This window comes from Sporobolomyces koalae (genome assembly GCF_050403365.1).
Source record: "Sporobolomyces koalae JCM15063 DNA, S_koalae_JCM15063T_v1_ctg76, whole genome shotgun sequence".
Classification (NCBI taxonomy): Eukaryota; Fungi; Basidiomycota; class Microbotryomycetes; order Sporidiobolales; family Sporidiobolaceae; genus Sporobolomyces; species Sporobolomyces koalae.
Genome location: NW_027481695.1, coordinates 1 through 18,954, shown reverse-complemented (window position 1 = coordinate 18,954; position 18,954 = coordinate 1). Strand labels below are relative to the sequence as shown.

The 18,954-nt window shown below is 56.1% G+C and overlaps 8 protein-coding genes across 8 annotated transcripts; 4 read left to right on the top strand and 4 right to left on the bottom strand.

The window, feature by feature from the left end:
- Positions 1 to 46: 46 nt before the first annotated feature.
- Positions 47 to 1,741, bottom strand: JCM15063_003020 (PAPA-1-like domain-containing protein; the record flags this gene model as incomplete). The annotated part of the gene is made up of 3 exons (XM_076681539.1): positions 47 to 576; positions 658 to 942; positions 1,024 to 1,741. 3 exons carry the CDS (start codon positions 1,739 to 1,741, stop codon positions 47 to 49), a joined length of 1,533 nt encoding a protein of 510 aa, XP_076531331.1.
- A 183-nt stretch (positions 1,742 to 1,924) lies between these two features.
- Positions 1,925 to 5,560, top strand: JCM15063_003019 (uncharacterized protein; the record flags this gene model as incomplete). Its single annotated transcript, XM_076681538.1, has 3 exons — positions 1,925 to 2,534; positions 2,597 to 4,255; positions 4,335 to 5,560. 3 exons carry the CDS (start codon positions 1,925 to 1,927, stop codon positions 5,558 to 5,560), a joined length of 3,495 nt encoding a protein of 1,164 aa, XP_076531330.1.
- Positions 5,561 to 5,944: 384 nt separating this feature from the next.
- On the bottom strand, positions 5,945 to 7,257 carry JCM15063_003018 (thaumatin family protein; the record flags this gene model as incomplete). The annotated part of the gene is made up of 8 exons (XM_076681537.1): positions 5,945 to 5,952; positions 6,024 to 6,130; positions 6,224 to 6,380; positions 6,449 to 6,627; positions 6,686 to 6,711; positions 6,837 to 6,901; positions 6,980 to 7,003; positions 7,071 to 7,257. 8 exons carry the CDS (start codon positions 7,255 to 7,257, stop codon positions 5,945 to 5,947), a joined length of 753 nt encoding a protein of 250 aa, XP_076531329.1.
- An 887-nt stretch (positions 7,258 to 8,144) lies between these two features.
- Positions 8,145 to 9,040, top strand: PFY1 (profilin; the record flags this gene model as incomplete). Its single annotated transcript, XM_076681536.1, has 6 exons — positions 8,145 to 8,157; positions 8,291 to 8,334; positions 8,440 to 8,493; positions 8,601 to 8,738; positions 8,822 to 8,917; positions 9,005 to 9,040. The coding sequence occupies 6 exons, from the start codon at positions 8,145 to 8,147 to the stop codon at positions 9,038 to 9,040; spliced, it is 381 nt and encodes a 126-aa protein (XP_076531328.1).
- A 521-nt stretch (positions 9,041 to 9,561) lies between these two features.
- Positions 9,562 to 11,131, bottom strand: JCM15063_003016 (uncharacterized protein; the record flags this gene model as incomplete). Its single annotated transcript, XM_076681535.1, has 2 exons — positions 9,562 to 11,008; positions 11,079 to 11,131. The coding sequence occupies 2 exons, from the start codon at positions 11,129 to 11,131 to the stop codon at positions 9,562 to 9,564; spliced, it is 1,500 nt and encodes a 499-aa protein (XP_076531327.1).
- A 1,029-nt stretch (positions 11,132 to 12,160) lies between these two features.
- JCM15063_003015 (synaptobrevin family protein) lies at positions 12,161 to 13,319 on the top strand (the record flags this gene model as incomplete). Its single annotated transcript, XM_076681534.1, has 8 exons — positions 12,161 to 12,245; positions 12,322 to 12,378; positions 12,471 to 12,586; positions 12,654 to 12,735; positions 12,798 to 12,865; positions 12,933 to 13,057; positions 13,136 to 13,193; positions 13,257 to 13,319. 8 exons carry the CDS (start codon positions 12,161 to 12,163, stop codon positions 13,317 to 13,319), a joined length of 654 nt encoding a protein of 217 aa, XP_076531326.1.
- Positions 13,320 to 13,542: 223 nt separating this feature from the next.
- Positions 13,543 to 16,494, bottom strand: TRL1 (tRNA ligase; the record flags this gene model as incomplete). The annotated part of the gene is made up of 5 exons (XM_076681533.1): positions 13,543 to 14,602; positions 14,688 to 14,835; positions 14,912 to 15,596; positions 15,683 to 15,955; positions 16,039 to 16,494. The coding sequence occupies 5 exons, from the start codon at positions 16,492 to 16,494 to the stop codon at positions 13,543 to 13,545; spliced, it is 2,622 nt and encodes an 873-aa protein (XP_076531325.1).
- A 340-nt stretch (positions 16,495 to 16,834) lies between these two features.
- On the top strand, positions 16,835 to 18,392 carry JCM15063_003013 (uncharacterized protein; the record flags this gene model as incomplete). Its single annotated transcript, XM_076681532.1, has 9 exons — positions 16,835 to 16,865; positions 16,991 to 17,045; positions 17,114 to 17,123; positions 17,191 to 17,249; positions 17,332 to 17,637; positions 17,704 to 17,853; positions 17,922 to 18,007; positions 18,077 to 18,180; positions 18,249 to 18,392. The coding sequence occupies 9 exons, from the start codon at positions 16,835 to 16,837 to the stop codon at positions 18,390 to 18,392; spliced, it is 945 nt and encodes a 314-aa protein (XP_076531324.1).
- Positions 18,393 to 18,954: the final 562 nt, after the last annotated feature.

Genomic DNA, 18,954 nt, shown 5'->3' with positions numbered 1-18,954 from the left:
GAAATACGGACCCGGTAGAGAGCTGAAATGTCGAGATTGTCATTTCTCAAGCTACACCCAGCATGACCTTTTCCCAGCCGATCCTATTCAATCTCTTCTGCTCTGCCCTTTCCTCCTCCGAGAAAATTCTCTTCCTTGGTGGTTCCCTCGAGAGCTTCGGCTCCGGTGCCGCCGCCTGAGCAGCTCTAGTCGATCTGATCTCCCTTCCTTCTGGGACCGAATACGAGTACCTGAACTCGCCATCCTTGATGCTGCTGATCCACCTCGCGACGGTCGGTTTGATAAACACCTTGACGGGCTCCTCGACGACGGGTCTCTCGTCTTCCTCGTCTCCAGATCCCGCGTCAGCCGTGATACTCTTGCTCAGTTTCGATTTGCCGGCTTTCTTCGCGGTCGAGGCGGCTGTCGTCGATGGCGCTTTGCCGACTTGCTTTTTGAGCAGTCGGTTGATCGTTTCCGTCTTCTCGTCCTCGAGCTTCTTGTCGGCTTGGTGTTTGCGCTTGCGTGATTTCTCTGCTTTCTGCAGCGCGACTTCTTCCGCGGTCAGCACTGGCGGAGCAGGCTTGCTATATGTACCTGTGAGTCGCGATACCAGGACAAATTGGTCAAAGAACAGCGCGCAATACGGTCGAAAAAAAGTCGAAGGAGAGCGCGTACGGTGGGGCAAGCTCATGAGTTCCAACGCTTCGTCGCCGCCCATCTCTTTCGCTCGCTGCCTCGCGGTCTTTCTGCCGCCGTAGATCGAGCTGCCCGCTGCACTCGAGCTCGCGCCGTCGGACCCAGGACCGGCAGAACCGGTTGACGAGTACCCATCGAGCTGATCGTCGAGCTGATCGATCTCGGCGCCTTCTCCGTCTTCTTCGTCCTGGTCGAGGTACGACTCGGGCAGCTCGTCGTCGTCGGAACCGAACGAGAGCTCGTCATCGTCGTCTTCCTCGGAATCTGCATGAATTCGAGCATGTATCAGTCCGTATGTCCGAGCGCTTGACTGACTATGGGGTACGATGAGTGAGAAGTACTGACCCGCTTTCTTCTTGCCTTTGCCTTTCCCTCGACCCGTAGATGCTTTCGCCGCCCGAGCGCCGCCTGCTGCAGCCTTGCCTCTCCCTCGAGACCCGCTCGTGCTCGCAACGCTTGCAGGCGCGCTTGGCGGGTTCTCGCCCGAGTTTGACCCTGCGGTGCCACTTGTTCCCAGTTTGAACTTGATTTTGATCCCGCTGGGTTCAGCTGCCGATGCGGAAGCCGCTGCTGCGCCCGAGGCACGTCTTGACTGCGTCTTGGCGGATGGGCCCGATTTCCTTCCCGACTTTCTCGTAGGTGCAGGAGCGGGTTTGCGCGACGAATTGCCTCTACCTGCAGGAGCGTAATCGCCTTCGTCGTCATCAACGTCGTCCGCGAGCTCGTCTTCTTCGTCTTCGAGTTCATCCTGCTCTTCCTCGTCTTGCTCGTCGTCCGAGTAGTCGTCATACTTGGTGGGTTTCTTGGTTCTCGCGGGGCGCTTCGATCGGGACGCGGTGCGAGTCGACGCGTCGGACAACTCGCTTGTGGGTGCGGCGGGCTGATACGGTGCTGGAGGAGGAGGAAGTGGAGGCTTGATGCGGATGGTCGTGCCCGATCCCGCTTTGAGGGCTGGGAGGGACGGGAGGGATTGAGGCGGGGCGAGTGAGGGTGGTGGAGGCGAGTCCATGAGCTGGTCCTCCTCCTCTTCGGACGGAGTTGGGGATCGGATCCGAGGCGGCATGACGGGCTGCTGATCGTGTGGGCGATAGGAGTCAGGGAAAGAGGCACGGTGCGACTCGCGAGAGCAAGTTCCCTCTCGAAGCGGAAGCGGCTCGGCAACACACACGACGGTCCTCAGCGCTGTCTACCTCGTTGGCCCTTCTCCTGAGTGCAAGGAGCTGTCTTGGACTGGGGCGAGTGCTGCATGCCGAGTGGACCATCGCATGTGCATCCCGCGTCCGCAGCTGGATCCGGAGCCGGACCCTGGCTCAGACGCACCGCGACCCTCGACCGCATCGACACGACCACCCGTTCCGATTCGATCTCGTCCGCCCATTCGACCCCGACGACGGGCGCCAAGCCGTTCGCGGGTGGGGAATCTTGTCACTCGCCCGACTCGTTCCTCCCCGCGACAACTACCCCGAGACGGAGAGACACTTCGACCGTGATTGGCATGATCAGCACGAGCTCGCCGACCAGCTCGAATCTCGGCGCGGGCGCAGAGGGAGGCGCAACGAGGCGGTCCAGTCCAACTCCAGCGACACATCCACATCCACCCCAGCCTCGTACCGACATCCCCTTCATTGGCGGAGGCTTCAGTAGTGCCTCCCGTGCAACCCTCACCAAGCGCAATGTCACTCCGACCGCAGGCAGCGCAACTTGGACCGCCCGCCGCAGCAGGTCGCGCTTGGTCGGGCTGCTCGTGGCGCTCGTCCTCGTGTGGTACATTGCAACGAGCCTCACCAAGGCGGAAATTCCGCGCAAGAAGCTTTCGGAGAGATGGTGGGAGCAGCTTCAAGATCCGCTCGATCCAGGTCAGCACGCGCCCCTTGGACTTTTCCCTCCCACGTATGCTGACCCAGAAGACGACGAGTAGATGCTTTGTCTGCGCTCTTGCCTCGCCCTACAGTACCTGCGCGTCCGCCTCCACAGAAGCCTCCACCGCGACCCGTATCGCACAGCCTGGCGCAGATCATGAAGCTCTCTTCAACCCTGTCGACCTCGTCGCCTTCGTTCCGCTCTCGTGCCGATTGGACCGCGATCGTGCACTTGTCATCGACCTCGCAGCTCCTCGCGTCGCATCTCCATCCTCTGCTCGAATCAATCGCGGTCCAAGCGCCTCTGCCGCCCGCGCGCATCCTCCTCTTGTGCCCTTCAGGCATGGAACCTCAACCTTCAGTCTTATCTTCTTTCGGTTCGCTCGTCTCGATCCTCGACTATTCGCCGAAACAACCGCCGCTGCTAGCGCTCGCGACCGCTGCAAACTCGCACACCATCACAACCGACTTTGTCGTGTTCGTCGACGGACACCTCCCTGCGACGAGTCCTCTCGGCAAGGACTACGTCAAAGTCCTCCTCCACGCATTCGGTACGAAAGAGTACGGCGCTTCGATCGTCTCGGCGGGTGGGCTCGCCCTCGCGTCTTCGCCTTCGAATCGAAGAGACGAGTGCGTGTACCCTCACCAAGGCGGGAAAGGATCCGTCTCTCGCAGAATTTCGGTCCCTTCGACCCCGTTCCTGTTCCCGACTTCGTGGCTCCTCCCCCGTGCGCACACCCCGGCCCCGACAGCAGTCTCGACTCCTTCGGAACCGGTCGCGATCACTTCGACCTCGCCTACCATCTTGCAAGGGCTCTCGACAGCCCTCCCTCTCGAAATCGGTCTTGCATTCGCATTATGGACGAAATCATCGATCCCGGTCAACGCACTACCGTTGCCGCTCTCATCGTCAGCTCTCGATACTGCAGGCGTCGATGGCTGGTCATGTCAGCGACTTGAACGGAACTTGCAATCGGTCCCGGACGCGAGTGTTCGAGATGCAGTGCGGGTGGGATTCTCGATCGAGACAGGTGCGGGGGATGGACTGCGCAAGATCAAAGGAGATCGTACAAAAGGTGGGATCGCTCCCAGCAAACCACATACCAAATTGGACTCGCACGCAGCGCATCGAGCGAACGAGATGCGAAAGGGTAGTTTCGTCCTCCTCCTGAGCGGGAGAGACGAGTTGGATGCGGTCAGAAAAATCGCGTGTCGGTTCGCGAACGGGGTAGATTTGTCGGACGCGATCGATTTCTCGCGAGATGGGGAGGCGGATGGAATTGCAGACAGGGAACTGAGGATCGTCGTCGCCGATTGGAACTCGCAAGACCAGGCACTCGAGGATCAAGCACACGAGGAGTGTCACCTCGAGATCATTCCCTTGCTCGGCTCGACATCGGCGGCTGCACCTGACACGTCCATCTCGTTGCCGTTGATCGACATGCTCGACACGACTCTCGATCCGGCCCCAGCAGTCGTGCTGTACTTGTCGGATGGACCTCGAGCGAGAGAGTTTGAGGAAGTATTGAAATGGATGGGAGGAGTGTTTGGAGTCTCGAAGGGCGGCGAGCGGTTGAGCCGAATTCGAATGGAAAAGGAGTTGATCGGTACGGGCGGTCAAGACGATGGCAAAGGAAAGATGACGGTGGTCGGGATCGAGCGCGAGGAAGTTCAGCGGGCAGAATGGATCGGGGCTTTGCCGATCGAGGCTCTCAGGCGTGCGTCAACTTATCTTCAGCTTTTCTATAGATCTCAAAAAAAAACGCAGGTACTCAAAATCTCATCATGGTGCGACAGATTGGCACACCCCTCGAATCGACGTTTCGGTCATCACGAATGATCGACCTGTCTCGCTACATCGACTTTTGCTTTCCCTTCGCTCGGCCCACTACTTTGGCGACGATGTCTCTCTCGCGCTCAACCTCGAGCAAACAGCAGATCGACTCACACAGAGACTCGTCGACGATTTCCGATGGAATCAAGGACCGTTGAACCTGCGTCATCGCATCCTCCTAGGAGGACTCATGCCGGCGATCGTCGAGTCGTGGTACCCAGCTTCGAATGACACGTACGGTGTCCTGCTCGAGGATGATGTCGAAGTGTCACCACTGTTCTACGGATGGCTCAAGTTCACGATTCTCAAATACCGCTACACAGCTGCAGGTCGCGCAGCATCTTCACGATTGTTTGGCATCTCGCTTTACCAACAGAAAAACATCGAGCTGCGTCCCGAAGGTCGACAACCGTTCGACGCGCACAAACTGTTCGACTCGCTCTCGTTGCACCCGACGACTCCATACCTGTCGCAAATCCCATGTTCGTGGGGAGCGGCGTACTTTCCCGAACATTGGAGAGAGTTTCACTCGTACCTCTCCCTGCGACTGTCCGAGATCGCGTTACCGATTTCGGAACCGATCGTACCTGCGATCCGGTCGAACCGATGGCCTCGCAGCTGGAAAAAGTACTTTATCGAACTCGTATACTTGAGAGGGTACACGATGCTGTACCCAAACTACCCCGGGTTCGAATCACTCTCCACGAACCACCTCGAGAAGGGTACGCACGTAAAAACTTCTCAAGTCGAGGAGAAGAAGAAAGTCCTGTTCGAGGTTCCTCTGCTCGACGTCGAAGGGTCCCTCGTCGACTCGCTCCCAGCGGGTCAATTACCTGAATGGGGATCAATGCCCATCATGGACTTGTGGGGCTCCCTCGCCTCGAACGAAGACCTGATCGAACGCGGGTGGCAAACGACGAGGCAGATCGGATCGTGTGCGACTCTGCCCGACCTCGACGTTCCAAAACTTCGACACGACGCGAGGGAATTGTTGTGCAGGAAGGAATGGGATCGAGAAACTCAAGGCAAGTTGGTACAGGCTCAACCGTTGCAGGCGAGGGTTCCGAGCGATGCCGAACTCGATCAAGGGAGACTCGAAGCTGCGAAAGCGGAAAAAGTCACGAACAGTGATGAGGGCGGGGATCCTGCTCAGGCAAAAGTCCGGCAAGTAAAGATGAAGAGACCGTGAGCAGGACGTATCGGGAAAAACGGACAAGGGTCATAATGCCGCTCAAGACTGGTCAATCGATCCTCTCGTTTGCTCAGCAGTTGGTATTCCCCTTTTCACCTTGCAACCCCCCGTTATCGAGGAAAGAACCCTTTTTTCTTTTTGATTCTGTGTGTATACCCTCCGTCAGCCTCGTCGTTTACTGTTGAAATATTCCCCCGCACACTTTGCAATCGCCTCTCGCAATCCGGAACTCTTGAGCTGCTCGGGCCCTCGAATTGACCGATGACTCGATCTGAGAGTGCATTCCTGAAGGAAAAGGAAATGAAAAATGTGTATGGTCGATCAACGACAGCGCGGGAACACGTAAGATACAACAGGTAGCGAGCATGAGCTGACAACAGATCATGGACCTGTGCACCCGGAAACGCGGGAAGTAGTCAGTAACGGAAGCGACCGGTGAGTTGGCTCAAGCGCAACGCACAGAACGTAACAGTGTAGTCGGCCTTCTTGCTCGCAGGGCAAGTCCACAATGCCGACTTGCTCGACTCGTCGTAAGCACAAGCGTAAGCATCTGGGCAAGCTTTCTTGCTGTTGCGGTCCAAGCCGGAATGTGGGTGTGAATATCAGCACCGTTTGTCCGTTCAAGCTGTACGGGAATAGGAATGGGAACGAGCACCGCACAAGTAGCTGTAGTACTGAACGCCCGAGGTAGGACAGATCTGTGGAGTGCTGAAACTTCCAGAGCAACAGTTCTTCGAATTGGCAGGGTTGCCATCGAGATTCGCTGCGCAGGCCGTCAGGCATCCGACGACGTTACCAGATTTGTCGACCCTGGACACTGTCAACTCATCCGATACAGCGTCAGCTTGATGTAAGGTCCAGACAAATGCAGCATCGAGAACGCACGAGCAGCAGGGCAAGACTTGTTCAGGTCGGCCTTGCAGGCGGGAGCGGGGCACTTTGCGGTATTGGTGATCGCGACGGGGAGGTTCGAGCCGTCCACGTTGCTGATATCGTACCAGTCGAGGGATGACGTGAAGGTGAATTCGGCGAGGGTGGCAGGAGGAACGCCGGTTCCGCTAGCTCTGTTTGCCCGCTATTTGTCAGTACCGTGACCTTAAGTAGGCCGTAAAAGACACTTGCCGGTCGCATTGAAGACCTCCGTTGCACTGAAAGGAGAGTGGTCAGTGCCTGCTCGAGGAGCGAATACCAGTTCGAGGCTCACTCCGCCCGTTGCACTGAAAGGAGAGTGGTCAGTGCCTGCTCGAGGAGCGAATACCAGTTCGAGGCTCACTCCGCCCGTTGCGCAAGTCGCAGGGAGAGTCGTCCCGGCGGGGAATGTGCATCCCGTACGAGCCCCTGAACAGCGATAATACAGCTCTCGAATCAGTCCGATACCCGAAAGGTTGGGGTAGGGCAGAACGGAAGGAATCTCACAGATGCGCCCGGACCAATTGTCGGCTGATGGAAAGGGTGGCGCAGGTCAGCGGTATGGCTGCTGACACTGAGGAGACGGAAAATGACTGACCGATCGTGATTGCAACCGAGGAGCCCTTCTTAGCTGTCCAGCCCGTAGAAGAGGAAGGAGCCGTGCCCGAACTGGTAAAGATTGCCGGCCAGATCGTACTCGCGCAATTGTTCTTGACCGTGATTGTACGAGCCGAAACGAGAGTCGCGAGAGCGAGAGCAACGAGAGTGTTAGACAAGACGAGCATGAGGAATACAGCGACGGCGGGATCGAAAACGAGAGAACGAGGTCGGGGAGAGCTGGCAGGCGAAGAAAGAGGAGGGACAGAAGAGTGAGGGGAGGGCGAGCGAGACGATGCACAGACTCTCAGAGAACGACATGCTCTTGGAGGCTTGCCAGACCACGCGGACGCCCATGAGGCTGCGCAACGGGCGGACGGAGGCGCGTTCGTGGCGTTCGTCCGTCCAACGGACGAGGTCTGAGCGAGAAACGCCAGCCTAGCGTCGGGCTCTCGATACCTAGCAATTCGCTGAGCGACTACGCAGTTCTCGACTAACGACAGGCATGCGATAGCATCGCGTGTTTGTCGCGTGCCTACACTTCGGAGGCTTCTCCCAGACTGACAGCTGCGCAGAAAAAAAATGAGAGTCCAGGTCTCGCGGCAACTCATACCGCGTCTTGCACCTTAACGCTACAAGAGGCTAAGGTGAACATCAGCAAGAAGCTGGAATAGCCGACAGCGAGATGACGAGGAGTGCCTCTGGTCGCAGTATTGTCCCGTTGAGAAACCCCGTCCCCTTGCTCACTGGCCGATGGTCTCTACCATTATGAGTCTTGGCAGGGAGCCGACAGAGGAGACAAGCTTAAGCGATGGCTGCACACGAGAGGGGAAAGGGAGATCCGACGGGAGGGTGCGCAACCGGATCCTATACTAAGAGTAGAGAAACGGACGCTATGCCAGAGGGTCGAGGCAGGAGTATCTCAAAAGCCGTGTCCGTACACTCGACTAACAGATGGAGGATAGCGCGTTGACAACGCGTGACGACAAGCGGTGACGGAGCTCAAGAGCGGTCTCGAGTTGATCAACCAAGAAACGCTTCACGCCTCATCCTCTCATTAATACCCCACACAAACATGTCGTGGCAAGGTGAGTAGCATCGCTAGACCCCTCACAGTTCGAGTGGATCGCTAATGAACGATCTTGCCACGTCCACCTACTTTCAACATCGTCATCAAACCCAATGCCACGATTCGCATGCCACCACGCTGATCGCACCCAGCTTACGTTGATTCGAACCTTCTCGGTACTGGCAAGATCACCAAGGTAAGTCATCGTCTTTCCCGCTCGCGCAGATGAGGGATCGAGTCTAGGTGCTGATTCATAGCCTCGTTCGTCCCGCTCTTGCATCTCCTGTTGTTGGCGCAACAGGCTGCCATCCTCGGTCAACAAGGTGGAGTGTGGGCTGCATCGTCCGGATACAACGTGAGTCCTCGCTTGCTTTCACACTCGAGAGTGACACCTGGCCGAAACTCGCTCGAACCCCTCCCTCTCCTCGACTGACCCTGACTCCCACGTCGTATACTCGATAGCTGTCAACCGAGGAACAAGGAGCGGTTGTCAAGGCGTTCCAAGACCCTGCGAATGCGCAAGCGAACGGAATCCGAGCTACGGGTCAAAAGTTCTTCTGCCTGTCGGCGAACGAGAGGAGCGTGTACGGAAAGAAACAGGCGAGCACCCAATCTCTCTTCAACTCTGACACTCTACAAAACCGGAGTCGAACTAATGTGTTCTGTTTGTCGAACCGTAACAGGCCGATGGCATCATCCTTGTCAAGACTACCCAAGCCGTCCTCGTGGCAGAGTACGCTCACCCGACTCAACCTGGAGAAGCTACCAAGATTGTCGAGGTACGTGATCCCCAAAAAAACATCTTTGTATTTTAGTGCTTGTAGTCCTTCGCTGACCACGGGTGTGTCTTCGTCTCGAACGTGTAGGATCTCGCCGACTACCTCATCGGTGTCGGATACTAGACTACACGCTCTAAGCTCGTAGCCTGTCATCTTTTTCCCACCCGAGCCTACTTAGTCTCCTTGCTTCTTTTTGTGCACCCACCTTTTTTCTTCTTTTCTTTCTTTCACGTCGTTCCCCCAGAGCCTACAATATCCTAAAGCAGTCCTTGAACCTCATGTGTTGCTCAGACTTGCGACTGAGAGTATCGACAATTTGCAGAGACAGGAGAGAATGAACAGAAAGTACGACAATGAGCAGTCAAAAATTAGAGAGACGCGTGACCTGGGGACAAAACACCGAATGCAAAAGAAGAGGCGGAACAGTAGCAAGGAGGGTAATGGACCACCCGTTGTTGTGAGGAGGAAGAAACCGGAAAGGACCAGGAAAGTTGATCGAGGTAAGAGAGAGAGCGAGTCGAGTACAACCGTAAGCGGGTCATTAGAGGAAAGGCGGAGTATCGTTGGTATAAAGAGGGGTTTTCGTAAAAAGAGTGTCGTGAAAATAGGAAGATCGTGACATGCGAGCGGGAGGAAAAACGTTTCTAATGAGATGGATCGGGTTCCTGTTGAATGCCGCGCACCGACTTGTGCTTTCTCTTGCCTCTCTTGCGTCTCGTCCTGATCGTTCTCCCCGCAGGCGCTCCTCCCATCGCTGCATCACTCTCACCTCCGGATCCCGAACCTGAACCTGAAGACCCTCCACCATCACTCGCGTTTCCACCCGCAGTTGCCAGATTGTCGTACTTGTCTGGGGTGGGAGGGGTGCACAACAGAGATGGGGCGGTACGGAGTGAGCGAGTCTTGGGATCAATGAACGATCGTTGCCTCGCGAGGACTCTCGGTTGTGGCGACAACGGGATCGAACCGGCAGGCGCGAACGGTCGTGTCGAGTCAGAGAATTGAGCGAACGGATCAAAAGGCGGGAATGCAGAAGAGGGCGATTCAAGGTCGCAAGACTCGTCAGAACTTCGATGCGAGGCGGCATTGAAATGAGACGAGGAGCCGCGATGGGTCGGGAAAGGCTGTGACTCGAGTGGCGGAGATGGAAACGATTGGTCGTTCTTGTACAACACGTCTCGTAGAAGAACTGAAGCCGTTGGAGGCAAAGGAGGTGCGGGACCAGGGGTCACGAAAAAGTTGAGAGCTGTCGAGGAGACTGCCTTGCGGAGGCTCGAGATCCGGGACCGGAAGGACGACGCATCAGACCTGGAGGATCCTGCCGAGGAAGATGTAGCAGACGAGAACGAGCTCGTGATCGTCGACGAGGAAGACGCAGTCGAATCGGAGCTCAAGCTCGAGGTTGTCGAATATGACAAGAGGGTCGGACTCTGGGGAAATGTTTCGCAGGAGAGGGTGGGACTCGAGAAGGATGAAGAGTGCGGGCTTTGAGGGGGCAGCTCGACGCTATCGACCGCGAGCACCGAGCTTGACGACACGCGGCGCAAGAGCTGTGGGGCTTTGAGGGTCACGTTGGACTGGGTCGATCGCAAGGCGGCGGTGGACGAAGCGTGGAACGAGTGAGATACTGGCTCTCGTCCGCGCCGAGGCGGAGAGTACTCGAACGAGGAAGACAATTCGTCGTAGTCAAGACTCGACACGGTCGCGTTCTCTGCGCTGCTCGAGATGCTCGTCCTGGCCGAATCGTTGACATGTTGTGGCCACGCAAACATCTCCTCGACCTGCTCGACGGCTGGTTCGGAATCGCAACGTTGCTGCCGTTGCTTGCGTTTCTCGAGCGCGGCCTTGAACAAGTTGGTCACTTGGTCCGTGACGACAACCTCGTCCGCCTCGTTCGCGCTGGCTGCACCATACTTCTCGTCGTTCTCGAACGCTTTGTACCATTTGCTCCAGCCAAAGAACCCGACAGTCGGTGACGAAGGGGTCGAAGTCGTCGAACCGAGACGCGGGGAGAGCTGAAAGGCCGATCTCGTTTGCCGAAGGGCAGGGGAGCTTGCTGGAGATGTTCTACGAACTCGCGTGCTGCTGCTGCTGCTCGTGCAAATAGATGGTGAGCCTGTGTGCGCGCGAGAGCGCCATTCGCCGAGGAATGTTGACAAACCTGTCTGCCACTTCGCGCAGCGCGAGAGACGCGGCAGAGTGCTCTTGCAGCATGTCCCTACAAGTCTACCGAGACCAACGCGAGAGGCGTGAGTAAGGGGCATCTCCCTGGGACAATGTAGAAATCAGGGGAAACCGGGGTCCTGCTGGTCAACAGTCAACTCACTTGAGATCCGAAAGAGTCGAGCGACGTCCCCTACTGGCCCGACAAGCAGCGTGGATGTGTCCGAGAGTCGAGTCGCGTGAGTCGGGGAAAAGCAACATGGCGCGCGCGCTCTGATCAGAGTTTCTGGATTCATGCAGACGGTACAGCATGACATGCATACGGGCACACGGTACATTCCAGTCCTTCCTTTTCTACAGTTTCATGTGCGAATACAGCAGTAATACAACGCTCACCCATGCTCTGAGCGAGAAGCTGTCCCGAATGTTGAACGATCTGCTCGCGCCTCGAATCGTGACTCTGAGACGCAGTGTTGCACCAAATGGCTCATTGCAGGCACGACTGTACTAGGATACATAGCGAGAGCCCAAGTTTCGGCCAACAGCCGCGAGTCGTTCTCGAGGACGAGTAACGTCAAGGCAGATCAGATTGCAGTCGACCGCGCCGTAACGACGATTGTTACCTAGCTCTGATGTTCGCAGCGCAATTCGACGGTGCCTGCTCGAGTCGCGCACTGATCGTGATGCTCGCGCAAGTACCAGTACTGCTAAGGAAACTGCGTTGCGCTTGCAGGTCCTGCATCCCCCTGACCCCATTCTGCACGTCAGTCGAGCGAGGTGTCTTCATCAAGAGCACTATTGCTTCTTGACAGTCTGACTACGTTACAAGTGTCTTTGACATGACGATATGGCGCGAGATGATCAGGATGTCGAGGCGCGGTAGCTTCGGCGGTCAGGCGAGAGGATGGCTGATTCACGAATGCTAAGCGAGTGTAGTCCTTGCTTTGATCGTTGACAAACTCGGAGCTGTTCATGAGGGGTCGAGAAGCGGGAGAGAGCAGCCAGCCGCAGCATCTCGACGCGCACAGTGCAGTCGACGGTCGCCTCTCGCGCCTCACTACAACTAACGTTCGATCACCGATGAGTCTCTTACATGCACTTGTAGCGCGGGGGTCTACGATCCTCGCCGAACACGATGCATCGGGCTCGTCGCAATACTCGAACGGTGAGCCCGCCATCGCCCTTGTACTCGACTCGACCCTGCAGAGCTGACTCGGTCCATCGGGACCGACATCTTGCAGTCACGCAGACACTGCTGTCCAAGATTCCGCCGAATGATTCCAAGCTGACTTATGCCGGTACGCACTTGTCCCCACTTGCATCTCAGTCGGGTCCGCCCCCTTCCCCTCCGGCCCCGCGCACCGCTGATTCGAGGCTTGCGGGTCCGCAGCGGACGAGATCCTGATACACTACCAGAAGAGCGGAGGCGTGACCGCCATGGTCGTCGCAGAGGACATTGTCGGTCGGAGAGTCGCCTTTGGCTTCCTGCAAGCACTGCATCGTCAGGTGCGACTGTCCAATTCGCGGAACCCGGACATACAGTTGACCGTCCACGATCGAGACGAGTCGATAGTTTGTGTCCAAGTATCCAAACAGCGAAGACTTGCCAGCATATGGCGCAAACGCGTTTGAACAGGACATCAAAGGCCTCATGAGTGAGCTCGCCACCAAATCCCCCTTCCCACGACCCGAGCTCAGAAGTCGAGTCGCGTGACAGAGCAATACGAGGAGAACCCGCCTCAAGACGCGATCAAGCAAGCTCAAGCCGAATTGGCAGCAACCAAGGTGCGATCCTCCTCGGAGCGCAAGAGATGCCTCCTCAGCTGACTAGAGTGCACGTCGACGACTACAGGACGTCATGGTCAAATCTATCGACGCAGTCTTGTCGCGAGGCGAAAGGATCGAGATCCTGGTTGACCGGACCGACGAGATGAGTCAACAAGCACGAGCATTCAGGAAGCGGAGCACTGTCCTGCGGCAAGTCCTTCTCAAGCTCTTCCCGTCGTCGTGGAGAACCCTTCATTGATCTGGGCGTTCTTTTTCTTTTTCAAATAGTCGGAAAATGTGGTGGAAGAACGTCAAAGTTCTGATCGCGATCGGATTCTCCGGTGTTGTAAGCTCATTCACATCGCAGCGTGCGAGCGCCGTATCACTCACCCAAGCTTTGCCCGCGCAGCTCCTGTTTTACCTTCTCGTGGCTTCAGCTTGTGGTCTCAACCTGCATTCTTGCAGCGCCTGATCTCAGCCTTCCCTGACCAGTTCTTCACTGCTTCGCCTCTGAACTCGGGCCGCCCTCACGCTTGTGGGCAGAAGAGCAGGCTTATACTACCATATATCCGATCGTTCAGTCTCTTGTAGCAATTTGTAACAATCTCTTTCAGCGTTCCCCCAAGCACTTGAGAGGTTACAGTCTCTCGAAATCGACAATTTCCAGAGATCGAGGGCTAGTCCGACAACAAAGTCTACGATAGTCCAGCTAATCGCGCCTTGACCTTGACCACGTCGATCCTGATTTCTCGGAACGACGTGTCCTCAACGACTGCATTCGTCGAGAGAGCCTGCTCCATGATCCATTTCCCTTCGATAGGCCTGATATCCGAAGATCGCGTACCCACCGTGATATGCGCGCTGCGGTCTTCTGCGAACCCAATTTGATCGGATGTCGACACGAGTTCGGAAACTTCGATACTCATGACTCGATCGTTCCACACCAACCTCGGTCCAAGCACGACTTCGACTTCGAGCGCTTGTCGATTTTCCGGTTCAGATCCTTCTCGAGTTGCGAGTTCGACCATCGCTTCGTACCGATCCCACAAATCTTGTTTCTTGACCCGGATCGCTTCGTCTTCGAGTTTGAGTTCGACTTGGTGTACGAGGGTCACGTGAGGTTTCGTCTCGACTCTCGAGGCTTTGACGAGCGAGTTCCACAACGAATCTTCCTGTTCGACCATTTCTACGGGGAGTCGAGCTGGCAAGAGATCCCGGAGGTTGACTTCGACCGCGAGTCCATAGTACCGAGGTTTTTGCACTTTCTGTTGTCGTTTCTTGACTGCGGTCGTACTGTCATCAGGCGTCGATTTCTTCACTTCGACTTTCCATGCTTTGGCAAACTCGATCGCTTCCTCAAGTTTCGTCGGTTCAGGTACCGTGATGTTCATTCCGTCAATGTTGGCAAGTTGCCGCGCGACATGATCGAGTGCTTCCATACGTTCCCATTCAGGTCGCATTTCGATCATGACGTCGAATTTGCCATCCGATTGCGCGTTCGCGACCGGGTCGAACGCCTCGTGCTGTCCAAGGAATTGCCAGATGACAGCTTCGTGGACCTCGCCCGCCCTCAAAGACTGATGGTTTTCGCCACGCGAGACAATGCGGCGAGCCATGAGCGCATGAAACTGGTCTCGAGGTAAAGCTGCCGAATCGACGGGATACACGAGGGCGACCAATCGAATACGATACTTTGAAGCGAGACTGTTGGCGAGATGGACAATGTCGCTGCGATGTTGCGCTTGGTGATTGTTCCTGTAGAAATTCGCGAGCATCGCCGTCAGTGTCATGCCCAAATCTCGGCGGGTCGAGTGGAAGATCGGGAGAGAACATGTCGTACTTGTCTGCGTACACGACGTCATGCGTCTCGAGCAGCTCCTTGATTCTGCGGAGGAAGTGTGGCTGGGGTTTCTTGACGAGGAAATCGTCACTTTGGACATGCCCGAATCCGAACAGCTGTTTCAACTCGAGTCCGAGGGCCGTTTTACCTACGCGTAGTCGAGCACGACGTGAGTTCCCCGACGACCCGCAGAGATTCAAGAGTCCGTAGCAAGAGAAACGCACCGCAGCCCTGGATCGCGATGGGCACGACGATGGTCTTGTCAAACTTGCGGTTCTTCTTCTCCTCCTCGTTCAGCTCAACTACCTCTCCAAGCTCTCGCCTTGCCTCTAATCCTGCCATTGTTTTCTCCCACGCAAGGAACTCCTCGCGTGTTTTGATGATCCCTTTCCCGTATTTCCAGCTGTCAAACTTGGCGTGGTCATGCTCGATCTCGCGCTTGACCCACCACACGTACAAGCGAGTGTCGGGGTTCTTGATCCGCATGGGATCGACTTTGTCCATCTCTGGGTACACGGCGAGGCATTTTTTGGTAATCTCGCGCCACTCGCGGTACATCAGGTACGGCTCGTCGTATTTGACCTTCCAGAAGAACGCTTCTCCTGGTTCACCACCTCGTTTCTTCCCCCTGACGACAAATCCTTCGACTGGCGTAATCTTGCCACTGCCCGGGACAAATTCGACCCCTCCGACTTGTTCGACCGTCTCGCAGTAAGTCTTGACGGCCACAACGGACGGAAATGTAAAGTATGCGGTTTGGATCATGCCGTAACGTTTCGCGAATGCCGTCACTTCTGACGACGGCAGGGTGTTGAGGATCGGACTGTTGTGGTTCAAGCCGTGCAAATGGAGTCCGGTCTGTTCGGTCGGATAGGCCAAGACGTGTTCTTCGAACGAGTCATCACATAGCTGAGGTCACGTGTTCGCAGAGTTGTGAATCAGCTTGGGGGGATCTGCAAGGGGTGCGAGAATAGCGAGGGAAAGGAGGAGCGTACCTCGGCAACTGCGGTCAAGTTGCGTTCGAACAGTTCCCGGGCAAGGTCCTGTTTCGTCTTGCCAACGCGCGCGACATGCTGCTCGAGCCAGTGCTCGCCGCGCTCGGGATGGCTGACTGACCTTTCCGTCAGGGCATTCTCGTTCTTGCCGATCCCGTGCTTTGAAGTGACGACGAGTTCGGTCGGAGACAATGCGGCGATCAGGATGATGCATCCGTTTGACTTGGTGGTGAGTTCGTAGGGTCCGGTAGAGTACTCTGGAATCTTTTCCCACTGTTCGAGCGAATGAAGAGTTCAACTGCGTACGCCTCGACAATAAACTCAATCGAGCCAAGCCGCAGGACAAATCTACTGACCTGAGTCCACGAGACTTCGTTCACGTTGAAAAACTTGTCGTAGCCCCTCGCTACGATCCTGTACTCATCTGGCGCAACTCGCTCTGTGAACAGACCTCGCGCTCGGGTCGGAAACGGACACGGATCCCGCTTGTATGCATAGTCTGCCATCTTCCAGCTCGTGAGGACTCGTGCTGGTGCATCTCCCTCGCCCAGTACTGTATGCTCAGTCGAGCGCAGGAGTTTGGCGATGGTGATCTTGTCCCGCTTCTGCTTGCGCGCTGCCGGTTCGCCAAGCGAGAGATCTCCAAGCTCTGTGATCGGTGGTGCGAGGGCCGAAGTACTCGCCTCTGCTTGAGATCCGGGCAGCGAGGGCGATGAAGTTGAAGCATCCGCGTTCGAGTCGATTCCGAACGAGTACAGCTGCTGGACCAGCTGCGTGCTAGGAGACGCCTCTCGGACAGGTTTTCGATACATATCCGGCCGAGAACTCGAGACGTGACGGGCAAGAGGTGCAATGTCTGATCATGATCAAACGTATAAATTATAAGCGGATCTAAAGTGCTCGCACGTGCTGGTCGTGCGAGATTTCGCGTAGAGCAAGTATATTTTCCTTCGCTACGTGAGGCCTCACTGTCGTTGTGACCGCGCGAACAAAAAAAAAAACTCGAGCGACGTCCGGTGCCGCGACCGGATACCGTGACGCCGGTTCCAATTTAGCCGGAGTTCTCTTGACATCCGGTCCGCTTCCTTGGGTCCTCTTTTCCTCACAATTCTTCTTCTCCTTCAGCACGAAGAGCCCTCCTGACGCGATAACATGCCCTCTTACGATCTCAACCAAGCAATCGGTGCGTGCATATCCGGTTTCTCTGCCTGCGTGATTGTACTCGAGTCGTCGCCCCACATCCACCGCTTCAGCCGTCGCTTCCACGATGCAGACAGGCGTGCTGACTCGAGCCTCGATCGTGAACAGGGCACGCCTCGAAGCCGATTCCGGTCGCCTGGAACCAACGGGATCTCCTCCTGTAGTACGTCTCACCCGCTCGGATCCGTCTTTATTGGAGCAGCGCTCATCTGACCACATTTGGTCTTTCAGTGCTGTCGGTGTACGCTAAAGACTATACCCCCAAACTTGCATCTCGTACAGCTATCTGACCTTCGCTCCCTCTGCAGATTGGCGCCAAGAAAGATGAACTTGCTTTTACCTACGAGGACGATCCCAACTGGCAAGCGTGAGTTGAATCATGTCGCTCGAGGAGTAGCACAGATGTTGCCACAGACATATTGATGCGCGCGGATTGTCCATCCTTCCAGGTTCCCGACTTATCCCCTCGTGCTCGGGCTCAAAGGCGACAACCCTTCCATCGCCAACTTTGCCGCTGCACGCGAGGGTTCTTCCCCGACTCCGGGCCTCCCCGTTCTCGACCCCAAGAAGCTCGTCCATGCCGAGCAGTCCATCGAGATCTTGGGCGAGCTCCCGAAAGAATCGGGCGAGGGGTGGAAACTCCAGAAGAAACTGGTCGGAATCAAGGAGACCGGCAAGGGACTGATCATCGATGATGCGATGGAGTTGATCAACCCTCAAGGCAAAGTCGTCTACAGGATGATCAGTTCGGGATAGTGAGACCACAGCCTTCCCTCTTTGCATGCCCCCGCCAGTGTTGACAAATCGTCTCCCCACCACAGCTGCTTTGGCCAGTTCGAACCGAAGGGTTTCCAAAAGTCCGTCGGCGAGCCGAAACCTGTGCAGGGTGCCAAGCCCCCTACGCGCAACCCCGATTTCGTCTTCTCCGAAAAGACCACTCCTGAGCAAGCCATCCTTTACCGACTGTCTGGGTGCGTTTCTCACTCGCCGTACCATTCGAATGGCCCCTCGGGCTTTACTAAATCTTGTCCAATCTCAGTGACTACAACCCGCTGCACATCGACCCCGCTGTTGGCAAAGGCATGAACTTCCCGGGAGTCATCCTGCACGGTCTCTGTTCCTACGGTAAGATCCACTCGTATCACACGGATAAGACGTCGTGAGGTACTCAAGAAGCATTCTTTATTGTTCTAGGCCATGCCGCTCGAGCTCTCGTGCTCAATGTTGCCAAGGGTGATGCCTCTCAACTCGAGTTCATGAGCGGACGTTTCACTTCCCCAGTTCTACCGGGCGACGAAGTGAGTCGACGCTCTTGTTCACACGCTACCTCGATCCTATCTGACCCGTGTCTGTGCGTCTGTATTAGCTCGAAACTTCAATGTGGGTCTCGAAAGACGACAAGACTGGCAAGACCCGAGTCGACTTTGTTCAAAAGATCAAAGGATCAGGCAAGGTGTGTCTCGGTGGAGGCGTCGCGCTGTTCAAGAACAAGAACCAGAGCAAGCTCTGAAGAAAAGAAACCATCGTTTCCGTAATCATCGATTCTTGTCTTTGTTGGCTGTTGGGTACTGTGTCTCTCACCATTGATGGTGACTGTTTTGTCTTGCTGTGCCTTATCCGTTGCGCTGGAACAAAGCACCCCTTGTTTCTTTCGACCTTCTCGGTTTCGATCGTGACGCTCCGCACGAGAACCTTCGGCCGCTTACCTGTTACTCTATGCCGTCTCGGGCTACGACTAATAAGACGTGGAACTGGACGCTAAAACTCGCAAACTCGAGCGGGAGCCAGAGTCAAAAGGGCGCACCTTCCCATCGAGGCGACATGGGCACTCGCAGCTCGATGCAGAGTCAGGGATCCGGCCTAGCTCGCAAGGTAACCAATCGAAGTAGAAGCGAACAACAGCGAGGTTGCATTCGACAAAAGGTGCTCAGGAAAGGCAATAGAAATCAATTCAACAAGGACGAGACGCCGAAAGAACGAAAGATGGAGAGCGGGAGGAGACGGCAACGGGCGGGAAGCCGCATCTAGACTGAGGCAATCAAGCAGCAAAGATTTACGAGCGTTCTAATCGA